This window comes from Brachyhypopomus gauderio, chromosome 1 (assembly GCF_052324685.1).
Source record: "Brachyhypopomus gauderio isolate BG-103 chromosome 1, BGAUD_0.2, whole genome shotgun sequence".
Taxonomy (NCBI): domain Eukaryota; kingdom Metazoa; phylum Chordata; class Actinopteri; order Gymnotiformes; family Hypopomidae; genus Brachyhypopomus; species Brachyhypopomus gauderio.
Genome location: NC_135211.1, coordinates 9,172,659 through 9,184,772, shown reverse-complemented (window position 1 = coordinate 9,184,772; position 12,114 = coordinate 9,172,659). Strand labels below are relative to the sequence as shown.

Below are 12,114 nucleotides of genomic sequence, written 5' to 3'. Positions count from 1 at the left end.
ATGCATTCGTTCTCTGTTTTGTTATTCTGTCGTGTTCCAGTTACTCTTATATCTCCTTGCCCCTGTATTTAACGTTGCTCATGTGTTCACGGTTTGTTAGTTGTTTGTCCTCATGTATTCATGTTCCCTGTTGTTTAGCATACCGTTTTGTTGTATCCCCTCCCTAGAGTTTCAAGTAGTATTGTTTGTGTTACGCTGTATCCTGTTCCGTTGTGGTCTTTTATGATTTTGTTCTCTTTGAGTGTTTCCCTTAAGAGTGCTGTCTGGTGTTGGTTTATTCTTGTTGTATTTATTAAAACCCCTAAACTTGCATTTGCGTCACACCTGTCCCCTGCCAACGTTACAGAATGACCGACCATAGTATGACGCAGCAGGAGTCTTTTACCTCTAGCAGTCCCTTGGTTCCTGAGGAAAAGGATTATTTCTTATCCAATCTGGATAACCTGCAGACCTTACTGGTCAAAGACCTTCGCTGGCCCCCTGCCCTGAGGAATACGATGGGGAGACCATGCCTGCTGACAAATATATTATGCAATGCACACTCTATATCCGATTGTTAACTTGCCCTCCGCCACCACAGGATGTCTTGGTTTTATTTATGCGCTCTCTCCTAAAGGCCAAAGCGCTTGAGTGGGCGAACTTAGTATTGTCCAAGCGCATGACTGAAGCCTTAACAGTGGAAGGGTTTTGTAAGTACATGCGCACCAGGTTTGCTGGTGTCGCTGTACAGCCCTCCTCCCATCAGATTAGGAGACATGCTACGGGGGTGCTCCCCAAAGGATTTTTTGGGGGTGACTGTGACCGAGGGTGTCCTCCCCTCAGGGCCCAACTGGACGAACCCATCGGACATGCGGGGAGAAGTATGGACCAAAGGGTACATTTCCCCTCTTCTGTCCCCCACACTAATGCCTCCCCAGCCTCCAAACTCTCTCCGCCTATCCAGGTCTCTACGACCACCAGCGACGCCCAGGCCTCCACACCTCACGACGACGCTGCCACGGCCGTCCCTGCCTCCGACGACGTCGCCACGGCCGTCCCTGCCTCCGACGACGTCGCCACGGCCGTCCCTGCCTCCGACGACGTCGCCACGGCCGTCCCTGCCTCCGACGACGTCGCCACGGCCGTCCCTGCCTCCGACGACGTCGCCACGGCCGTCCCTGCCTCCGACGACGTCGCCACGGCCGTCCCTGCCTCCGACGACGTCGCCACGGCCGTCCCTGCCTCCGACGACGTCGGCCCGGTGGACACGCCCTCCGACGACGTCGGCCCGGTGGACACGCCCTCCGACGACGTCGGCCCGGTGGACACGCCCTCCGACGACGTCGGCCCGGTGGACACGCCCTCCGACGACGTCGGCCCGGTGGACACGCCCTCCGACGACGTCGGCCCGGTGGACACGCCCTCCGACGACGTCGGCCCGGCGGTCACGCCCGCCGACGACGTCGGCCCGGAGGCTCCGCCCCCTGATGACGTCGGCCCGGAGGCTCCGCCCCCTGATGACGTCTGTGCGGTGACCGGGCCACCCGATGACGTCGCTCCGGCGGTCACGCCCGCCGATGACGTCTGCTCGGCGACGCCGCCTGCTCCCGCTCCCCGCCAGCGGGCCCCGCCTGTTTCCGCTCCCCGCCAGCGGGCCCCGCCTGTTTCCGCTCCCCGCCAGCGGGCCCCGCCTGTTTCCGCTCCCCGCCAGCGGGCCCCGCCTGTTTCCGCTCCCCGCCAGCGGGCCCCGCCTGTTTCCGCTCCCCGCCAGCGGGCCCCGCCTGTTTCCGCTCCCCGCCAGCGGGCCCCGCCTGTTTCCGCTCCCCGCCAGCGGGCCCCGCCTGTTTCCGCTCCCCGCCAGCGGGCCCCGCCTGTTTCCGCTCCCCGCCAGCGGGCCCCGCCTGTTTCCGCTCCCCGCCAGCGGGCCCCGCCTGTTTCCGCTCCCCGCCAGCGGGCCCCGCCTGTTTCCGCTCCCCGCCAGCGGGCCCCGCCTGTTTCCGCTCCCCGCCAGCAGGCCCCGCCTGTTTCCGCTCCCCGCCAGCGGGCCCCGCCTGTTCCCGCTCCCCGCCAGCGGGCCCCGCCTGTTCCCGCTGCCTGTCGACCGGTCCCTGTGGCCCCTTTGCCGGTCTCCGCTGTTCCTCAGCCAGACCTGCCGGTACCCCTGGACCCTTCCTCGGCTCCCCTGGACTCTCCTCAATTCACACCAGCCCCCGCAGTGACTGCTTTGCCCGCCTGTGGGCCTGGAGCTGGTTTTTTGCTGAACTGTCCGGACACTGTCCCTCCTGTTAACCCTGTTTTACACTCACCTGTGTTCCCTTTTTTGCCCTGTCCCCTCCCTGGCTTCCTGTTGGTCCCCGTTCCTGTGTGCGTGTCTGTCCGCGTCCGCGTGCCTGTCCCTGTGTCCGTCCTTGGTGGTGTCCTCCATGTCCCTGTGCCAGTCTCTGTTCCCCAGGTAGTCACCCACTTTGTTCCCGTCCCTGTCTCCGTCGTCCTCCGTCTGTTTGCCTCTGTGTCCCAGCCTTCCCGAGAGTCCAGTCCTGTTCCCTTGACCCAGTTTTTGTCCAGCCCCTTAGCTCCGCCCCCTGTGCCCGCTCCCCGTTCTGTCTCGTCTGGCCCCGTTCCCTCGTCGCCACCCGTTCCTTGTCCTGGTCCTCCCCTGCGTCCGGTGTCCGGGCCATTGTGTCCGTCCTGCCCCGTGTCTGTTGTCCCTGCCCCGGCCTCGCCCACTCGTTTCCCTCTGTTATGGTGTCTCTGTCCCCAGCGTCTGTCCGGCCCTCCCTGGTTGGCGTGCCCCGGAGTTGCACGCCTTGAGGGGGGGTTATGTCACGTCTAGCCCCTCCCTCCTCCCTGGTCCCGCCTAGCCCCGCTCCCATTCGTCCATCCGTCTGTCTGTCACGCCCTCGTCGTCAGTCTCACACACCTGACTCTCGTTTCACCGTCTTGTTTTCAGTGTATAAAAACCCCCTAGTGTTTTACCCCCGTGTCGGTCATTCCTTGTGCGTGAGTTCCTAGTCTCTCCTCTGTCTTGCTTCCCTTCTCTGGTTCTCGTCCGATTTAGCTCCCTCTACTCTTGTGTTGGTTTTGTTCCTTATATGTTTCGCCTGTGTGTTTGTTGGTATGTTCCCCGTCCTCAGTATGTATACGTAGTTAATGCATTCGTTCTCTGTTTTGTTATTCTGTCGTGTTCCAGTTACTCTTATATCTCCTTGCCCCTGTATTTAACGTTGCTCATGTGTTCACGGTTTGTTAGTTGTTTGTCCTCATGTATTCATGTTCCCTGTTGTTTAGCATACCGTTTTGTTGTATCCCCTCCCTAGAGTTTCAAGTAGTATTGTTTGTGTTACGCTGTATCCTGTTCCGTTGTGGTCTTTTATGATTTTGTTCTCTTTGAGTGTTTCCCTTAAGAGTGCTGTCTGGTGTTGGTTTATTCTTGTTGTATTTATTAAAACCCCTAAACTTGCATTTGCGTCACACCTGTCCCCTGCCAACGTTACAGATCATCTATTAAGCTTCACATCCATTAAATCTTCCACCACTGCAATATTTCCAGGTTTGATTGTGGGTGTGCAGAGCAGATGTAGGTAAAGCCACAACTGGTACATAGCTGGAGTTTTTAAAGCTAATTTTTACATAAACTGTAAACAACAAATGATTATACACTTATAATTGAATAATAAGAGAGTGTTTAATGAATATTTATTTACTCATTTGCTCATTTTGTCCAATTTGTGGCCAAATGCATATCAAGACATGCAGTATATTAGCTTGTTTCATAAGACACAAAAGACTGTGTAACATTACTGGGACTTTTCAGACTCTAATGTTCTGGCTTATTACTGATCCAAAGGCAATCTCCAGAGTCCATTTCCAATTCAGTAGACACTCTGTCAGACCAAACACTCTTAACTTCACTTTAAACCTTTAAAGCCTGGGAAACGTCTTCTCTCAATAAAACCCCAGGTGAATCCAGCACTGTAGTGCTTTTAACCTTTCATTTACTCTGAATAAGTTAAGTTAACATTAGTTAGGTTCCTTATTGTCCTCCTCTTCTTTGTCACTTTCCAAAGTCTGTGCAATGCCCTCACCCTCAATTACAGTGTCTGTTGAGTCATTACTACCAAAACTGCTGTTTGATAATGTGTCATCTTCTGTTTGTCTGGTCTCTTCCCTTTCATTTCTCTCCTCCTGTAGCAATGCTGCCATCATTGCCTTATCTCCATCTTCTTCTAACGTGATACTTTCTGCAGAAATGTCATCTTATATATTTTTTTGCTTACTCTCATAGTAAGCTGACCTCTGTTCCTGGACAGATTCCTGTGGTTGCAGAACAGTGTTTTCACTCCAATCCTTTTCTGTATTTGTGTTTTCTGTTTTTTCCAAAAATTCAGCACATTCTTCCTCCTCGTTTTCTGAATCAGGAGCAGTGTGTTTGCGAATCCGATTCACTGCATCCCATAGTGATCTGGAATGCTGGCTATCCTTGATGTACTGTGGTGATGTGGATGAAGTCAAAGAAGTGACCTTACCATAAACACTAATCTGAGATGACTCACTCAAATGAGGAGATTCCAAGAAAGATATAGAGTGAGATAGAGAGTCAAGAGGTGACATACAAACTGACTCTTTTTTACTTATTGTGTGAGGGAAAAGAGTTGAAGCTGAAATAACTTGATTACCTTGATTACCTTCTTGACCAATTACTTCTCTAGCAGTTTCCACTGATTTACCAAGGACAGGTGGATACGGATTGTTTACATAATCTTTTTCTTTGGAGGGGTTACCCTCCTGGGATTTACTTTCTTGGTTAAATGACATACTTGTGTTTTCTGTGTAATTAACATATAGGTTTGGGCAGAGTTTCTGTATGTCACCTGCTTCATCTAATAGAAGGCCCATGTTTCGAGCATTTTCTTGACCAAACACCTCACTAGAGTTTTTCGTTCTGTTACCAAGGAGGGCTGAGCGGAGATTTCCATGATCTATTTTGAAGGTGTTGCCATCATTGGAAGTTCCTTCTTGGCCAAGCCCACAAGCGTTTTCCACAGACATCCCCAGATGAATTGGACAGATATTATGTATGTCATCTGCTTTACCTAAGAAGTTGTCCTCATTAGCAGTACCTTCTTGACCAAACAACTTGCTAGTATTTTCATTGTTCCCATGGAGTGTTAGGTAGAGATTCTGCATGCCATGTGATTCATCTGAGAAGTTTCCCTCACTAAGACTACCCTCTTGCCCATAAGACCCATAAGTGTATTCTGTGTGGTTACTAAGAAGGGTTAAGCAGAGACTCCCTATGTCTTTTATGATTTTATCTGAGGGAAAATAATTTGCATTGATGTGCGTTAAGGATTCAGACTGTTTTCGTATACATTCAGAATTAACTTTGTCTCCAAGCTCAACTATTTCTTGAATTTCCTTTTCTCTGTTACAACTTATAGTTATATTGGTATCTTTAGCTACATCTGCTGTTAGAGATGAGACTTTTAAAACAGGCAACAAGTTGGATTTAAGTAGCTCACTGGATGATTTGGACATGCCAGTTAGCCCTCCCATTCGAGAGACTAAGCAAAAAATGGTTTCTCCACATCTTCTTTTCTCGTGTTTACTCTGTTTGGTGAGTGTAGACACCTTACTTTTCTCAGAAAACTGATGTGATTTTAGTGTACCAGCATCTTGATTTTTTTTTATTGGTTGGTGAATTCTCAGGGGCTCTGTCAGTGTTCTTAAAAGTTGTTGTTGATCTGTATGGTCCTTCACAGGACATTTTTCTGCAGCACTGTATGCTGGTGGCGGTTTATAGCTTGGTGGTTGGCTGAAAGATGAATGTAGGACCATGTTTTCCTTGCGATTTGAAATCCTTTTTTTCATTGAGATGTAAGGGTGTTGTGATTTCCACATCTCCAGCTGAATCCTCTCTCTGTTGTCAATATAAAATCTGTCATGTTTATATGGTGCTGATATATTTGCAAGAGGATGTTGATTAAGCTCTGCACTCACTAATTTGCTTGTCAGCTGTGAAATCCTCTCACTGTCTGGTCCTCTCTTGGATGCACAGTGCATTCTTGTGTCAAGATATTTCTGCCTGGGAAGACGATCAGCCCAAGCCCCTATCTCCTGATAACCTTGCGACGTATTTGCCCAGTCATGTGTCTGTATTAGGCATGTTTTTTTACTCCTTTCTTCATGTTTCTCCATTAGGACTTTCTGTCTTTCTATTGGTAATAAACCCCTGTGTTGATTGGCATATTCAATACATTCTTTGGGGCACAGTTGATTCTCTGCTGTATAATATGAGGATGAAATCATGCTGCTCCAGTCTACATAATCTCTTATAGCGCTATTGGTTCTGAAACCTGGTTTTGTCCAAAGGTTTGGTTCACCCATCCAGCTCACATACTCAGATCGGGACATTTGGGATGGTGTAGAAGGAGTCCTGTTAACATATCTACAAAGGGAAGGAACGGGAAATTCTGTTATTGTATTTTTTCTTGCACAAGTTAATGCATTATACCAAAATAATTGTGTCCCCAGATATTATTTTTATCTAGTCATGGACATCCCAGGATCTGGAAAAAATATATTATTCCATACCATGTTTAAAAATTTTTTATCTCATCTGATCACTGAATGTTTTTGTAGTTCTGTGTGACATCCAGTTGGTTGTTAAAAGGATTTTGGACTTTGTTAAAACCAGGTCACTCATGACAAAATTTGGCACAACACACAATTCTGGTACAGTGATTCTACTATATATGGCAGCTCTAGAATAAGTCTAGTGGTCGCTCAGTGTATATACTATGATCAGTGCTACCCAGACCTGAATTGGTTCACATACTTTTTCCAAAAATACCTTAAATTATTTGTTCAATCAAGATACGGTAATGTACATGTGTTTTGTGTTTATTAAACAAGACTAATATGGTGTATGATTTTGACTTAGATAAAGATCAGATCACAGATCCAATCATATAATTCCAAAGTTCACAAAGTTTTTTCTCACAAATGTTTCTAACAGTATCAAGAGGGCCTACATGTCAGGTTCATGTAAGGCAGTATATCTATATTTCTTAATACAGTAACAGCTATACATACATGTTAGAAGATGAGTTCTTTGCAGGAACAGTTTTGTAGTTAGCGTATGGTGAGCCATATCTCTCTCTTCCATCACAGTATTTCATCAGTTATGTCTTCTTAATCAGGCTCCAAAGATTAAATATAAAAATACATGTATTGATATATCTTCTTAAAGTGTAGCTACTCAGAAGTAATAGTGTCACATGTTCATTTTAGCTAATCACAATGTTAATAAAATCATTTTCTTACACCTAAACAGTATATTTTTCATAGCAACATCTCAAATTTTCATATTAAATATATTGCCAAACCAAATGACCAAGAAAGTTATTTTGTTAACCTCCTAACCTTTTCTGGAAAACAACTGTATATAAAGAAATTAAAGACAAATCACAAAGACAAAGACAAATCTCTTACAAATCACTATCGAAAAAGATTAAAATGGCATAACTTGCCAAGTACTTAACAAAATTACAAAGAAAACTGCTTACAGTTATCACATATATCAGGGTTAGATTTTGCAGGTACATCATATATCATATAAATTAAACTACACCACAATCCTAAAATCTAATTTTACAAGAAATTATTTACCTTTAAACTGAGTAAAATAATCAGTGTAATTGCTGTCCTGTCGAAAGCAAAATATAATGCAGGCTTGCCAATAGGAGTATGTTTTTGAGGTCCTCCCAAATTGTCCTGACTCCTCCCCATCCCTTCATAGTTCTTTGTCTCTTTTTAGCTTTAAAGGCCCATCTGTTTTCATGCAGTAACTCCTTTCAAAACACCATTCCATCAAATACCTCTAATTAAGTTTTCTAATTGATTGCAGTCTGTCTTAGCCTAAGGTAAACACTTCCAACTCTGTAGGGATACATGATTAGAAGGGACCTGCACACACAAACATGACATGTCAGCCCATCTTAAATGTGGAGCTCAGCATATTAAAGGTCCGTTGTTCACTCAACAAGGCAGGCCCTAGTGACAACTAAACCATGTAGGTACTGGGTGAACATTTTGATATTTAGGAAGATAGTACTTGTACAGGAGAAAACCAAAATTACACGTATACTCCAGATATCAGCAGATTCCTTTTTAGATTCCAGAATTTGAAATATGTTAATACTATCCTGTTTGCTTGTCTTCTGAGATGGAAAAATGTGACCAATTTTCAGTTTTTGGAAAATGTTCTATTACAAACATGATTTCCTTAAACTTGCGGGTTTTTAATAAACTTCTACAATATTGTCCAACAGAATATGCAAAGGATATATTGATATGTTTCAAAACCATCAGTGCTATGCCTATATATGAAAATATTGCAGAAGTTCCAGAGACAAAAGGTTTCAAATGAAAATTTATTAGTTGATTGGCATATTTTTCCTTGTATTATTTTAAAACCATCAAATAAATCCATGAGCCTAGTTAACATGAAGTAAACAAATAACATTTAGCCATAGATAAGGATCTGTTGCTGAGTTTGCTGGAGCACAACTAAATGGACTCATGAGCCAGTGTCTTTCTTTAAAACTCCAAAGTGAAAGTAATAGGATTTTGTCCCAGAACAAAAATCAGTGCATCAGCAGATAGCAGTACGGAAGTGGGATGGTGTTTAATCATTCACAGGGTGAGCTGGTACCAATATGAATATTTTAACTTTTCATTTTTGTGTTTTAAATATAAAGGCAGAAAAATTGACTATAATCTAACAATTGATTGTGTATTAGACCATTCCTGGCACATTACCCATAATATTCCTCTACATGCAAGCCTTAAGGTTCAAAATATCAAATGATTTCAATATCACTTTAAACATAAACTCAAAGAAATGCATTATGTATAAAACAATCACAATGGAATTACTTTGTTTATGGAATTGAGCAATCAGCTTGGAAGTTGAATGTCTAAAAGAACTTAAAGCAGTATTATGCAGTAGCTTTATAGATATCATAAAACAATACAAAATGATCAAATATTGCATTTTTCCCTTTGAAACACCCTGTGAGAACAATGAAATTAGTTCAATCTTAATTTCCATGTAAACCAACAAGGAATGAGAAAATATGTTCTCACACAAGTCATTTGTATTCAAATGACTGCAAATCTAAAATGAGGTAGGAATTACTGGAATTACTGCCTTCTGTCCCTGTGTTGTTCATCATAATCATTCTAGTTAGTTCCACCATAAAACTGAACCAAATCCTAACGTCCTAGCATACATTTCAGATTGTAACATACCGCTGTGTGTATTTTTGGCAGTTGTGTGTTCTCTTCTCTCTTTACTTGTTGGGATCTTTTCTTACATATAACCAGTAGTCTTGGTCTCCAGAGGGTGAGAGACCATGGACAAATGAGAACACAGGCAGATTAATATATTTTAATACTGGTTTTATTGTACATAACCTGGACTACTAACCACATCATAAACAGGTAAATACAGGTAAATACAGTTGAGCAAACTCCTTGCCATAAGCAGCAGAACTCTCTTAACGTGTGATGCCATGTAAAGCTTTTAAACATTGCATCATCATTATCATTATTAATACAATTATAGACAAATGTAAATGCAATCAGATTTGAATAATTAACATGTTAATTTCTCTTAACGTACTGTCTTGCCAGGAAAAGCTAGTACATACAGTTATCACTTCCAGATTGGACAACTGTAATGCTTTATTATCTGGCTGTTCAACTGCTCAAACACGTTCCAGCTAATTCAGAATGCTCATGGACATTGAGTGTTATGGTGGACTGGGATGTTATGATGCTGGCACCACCTCTTTTATGTCACTCAGGTTTGTTGACTGAGAGTGGAGCAGTGCTGATGCCCAATGGAGTCCTCATGCCCGTGTTTTCTTCTGGTTCGACCCATTTAGCTGTGCTGCCATAGCTAGATCTGCCGGAGTCCATCCTTGTGCACTATAGCCCATTCATTTACATTCCTCTGTCCTTGCACATGTTCAATAATCTTTTGTCTCTCTACTGAGGTAATCATAATCAATGTTAATCATAATCAGTGTTACTCCCCAGGTGAACCTCGGAGAAGAAAGATATGTGATGTGGTAAATATGTAACAGATTATTCAAAGGCCAAACTAAACAGATAAGTCTTGATAACCCCTTACAGTCACAAATTCATTCATTATACATCATATGAAAGCTGCTCTGTATATGTTGATGTTGTTCTCTGGTTCTCTTTGCACAAGCTCCACCTTGAACCTCTGTGGAAGCCATTTGTCATAGAAGTCCTGAGTGCTGTGTTCCCTGCGCATCTTTGAGGAGAGGTATACAACAGCCCCTTTCTTGCACAAGTGCACCAGTGTGTCCAAAAGAAGGGGAAATGTTTCAGGTAAGTATATAATATCAGTTCCCAGTACCAAGTCCCAGTCAGAGGAGAAGTTTTCCTGATCCTTTCCCCACGACAGCGGTAGCACACTAGGTGCTTCTGAAGGCCACCCTGTTGAGGGAGTGTTGACTTCAATATTTCGGACTGCTTGTGGAATAACAAGAGGAAGGTCTGTAATTGTTACACAGGCCCCTATGAGAGAAACAGTTTAAAACTATAGTTAACATATTAATCTGTTAAACAAAAGCAACAAATATACACTTTATGTATTTGTGACAGAAAATGAGTAAATGAATGTACCTAATCTAGCAGCCAGTATGCTAACAAACCCAGTTCCTGCTCCCAACTCTATTACTCGTTTTCCACTCAATTCCAGAGATGTTTTCTCAAAGAACTTGCACAAGTGTATTGCCTTTGAAAATAAAGACATGGGGTAAAATAAGATGTGTTGCCTGAATACTGAAAGTATGAGATCAATAATAGTCTGCATTGTAATTTGGTTTGAACCCTTTTTGTCAGCTTTACTTTGAGCACAACCTTTACGGAGACCTAAGATCCTTCTCATTAAGTTCTCATTAACATATGTAATTATCTTCATATTGCTTTTTTTTAACATTTCTTTTACTATACAAACCTGCCTTACATACTTTGGTGTTCTTTGAATATTTTGGATGTAGGCTATTACATCTGCATAATGCTATTTTAGTACAGTATTCTACATCACACTGGGATGAAAACAGATGAGGACATGCAGCCACTCTTTCAAAGCAAACAACAGTAGTTAGAAAGACTGCTACATAAAACTCTCATACTTCAACAATCTTCTTTTAATTGAGATTTTATTTTCTTTTTTCAAACAACACATGTAATGGATTGTAAAGTCTTCATTGGAAATTTTTAAACAGATGGTGAATGGTCAACTGAACATGCCAACTGGTGATGTTCCTTGTGAGACCTAAAAACATACTAACGAGTCTGCCACAGAAATATGAATATGAAATACTGGCATGCCCCCCAATCTGCAACTGACAGCATTTTATTGTAAACATAACATCTCTAGTACAATTATATGACGCATGTATACGTTTGAAGTGACCTGGAAACACAAACTTACATGCTTTGCTTAGGTATATTTTAGGTATTATTTTATCAACAAAGCTGTCCATCCAGCAGTGAATTATGTCTCCTGTAAACTGTTTAGCACGGGACGTTAAATCCGAATTAAACATAGGCTACTGTATTTTAGCCTCTTTAACAGTATCCTAATTACTATCCCAGCCACACGGAAATTTTATCTAAACTTACAGCGTCCCATACGGAAGCAGCGACCCCAAGACTTGCACTGAACGACTGATTAATTATAAATTCATGACCAAAAAATGTATAGGTAGAATCCGTAGAGAAGTTGTCTTCAAATAAATTATCTTCAGCGGGGAATACGCCACATGATTCTCCATCCATAATAACCCATAATCACTCTAAAATAAGATTATTTCTGACCGCTAACACTGACCGCTAAACTAGATAAATGCTTTGTGGCATTTCGTTCTGACTGGGTACATCGTATTTGGTTTGTTGACTTGGTTGTGTAACCAGGACGCCACTTGCTGCTCTGTAAATAGACGCCTGGGTAGCGGAAATGTGAGAATTCGCAGGTTAAGTTAAAAGTCTTCAAAAACTGCTCCTTTAACCAGCTATTTTATGTATCGGTTG

The 12,114-nt window shown here is 43.4% G+C and overlaps 1 protein-coding gene and 1 long non-coding RNA gene across 4 annotated transcripts; both read right to left on the bottom strand.

The window, feature by feature from the left end:
- Nucleotides 1-3,652: 3,652 nt before the first annotated feature.
- LOC143526638 (uncharacterized) lies at nucleotides 3,653-7,680 on the bottom strand. Its single transcript, XR_013133913.1, has 3 exons — nucleotides 7,651-7,680; nucleotides 7,075-7,182; nucleotides 3,653-6,427 (listed from the first exon to the last, which is right to left on the bottom strand). It is a non-coding gene; the product is annotated as an uncharacterized LOC143526638 (long non-coding RNA).
- Nucleotides 7,681-9,448: 1,768 nt separating this feature from the next.
- Nucleotides 9,449-12,017, bottom strand: LOC143485742 (EEF1A lysine methyltransferase 3-like). Of its 3 annotated transcripts, none has more exons than XM_076985294.1 (3): nucleotides 11,707-12,017; nucleotides 10,702-10,813; nucleotides 9,449-10,593 (listed from the first exon to the last, which is right to left on the bottom strand). In XM_076985294.1, the coding sequence occupies exons 1-3, from the start codon at nucleotides 11,860-11,862 to the stop codon at nucleotides 10,205-10,207; spliced, it is 657 nt and encodes a 218-aa protein (XP_076841409.1). In that variant the 5' UTR covers nucleotides 11,863-12,017; the 3' UTR covers nucleotides 9,449-10,204. The 3 variants fall into 3 exon arrangements, 1 of the variants encoding a protein (XP_076841409.1); XR_013123042.1 differs by having other exon boundaries at nucleotides 10,566-10,593; nucleotides 11,516-11,848; XR_013123049.1 differs by lacking the exon at nucleotides 10,702-10,813 and having other exon boundaries at nucleotides 10,524-10,593; nucleotides 11,516-11,848.
- Nucleotides 12,018-12,114: the final 97 nt, after the last annotated feature.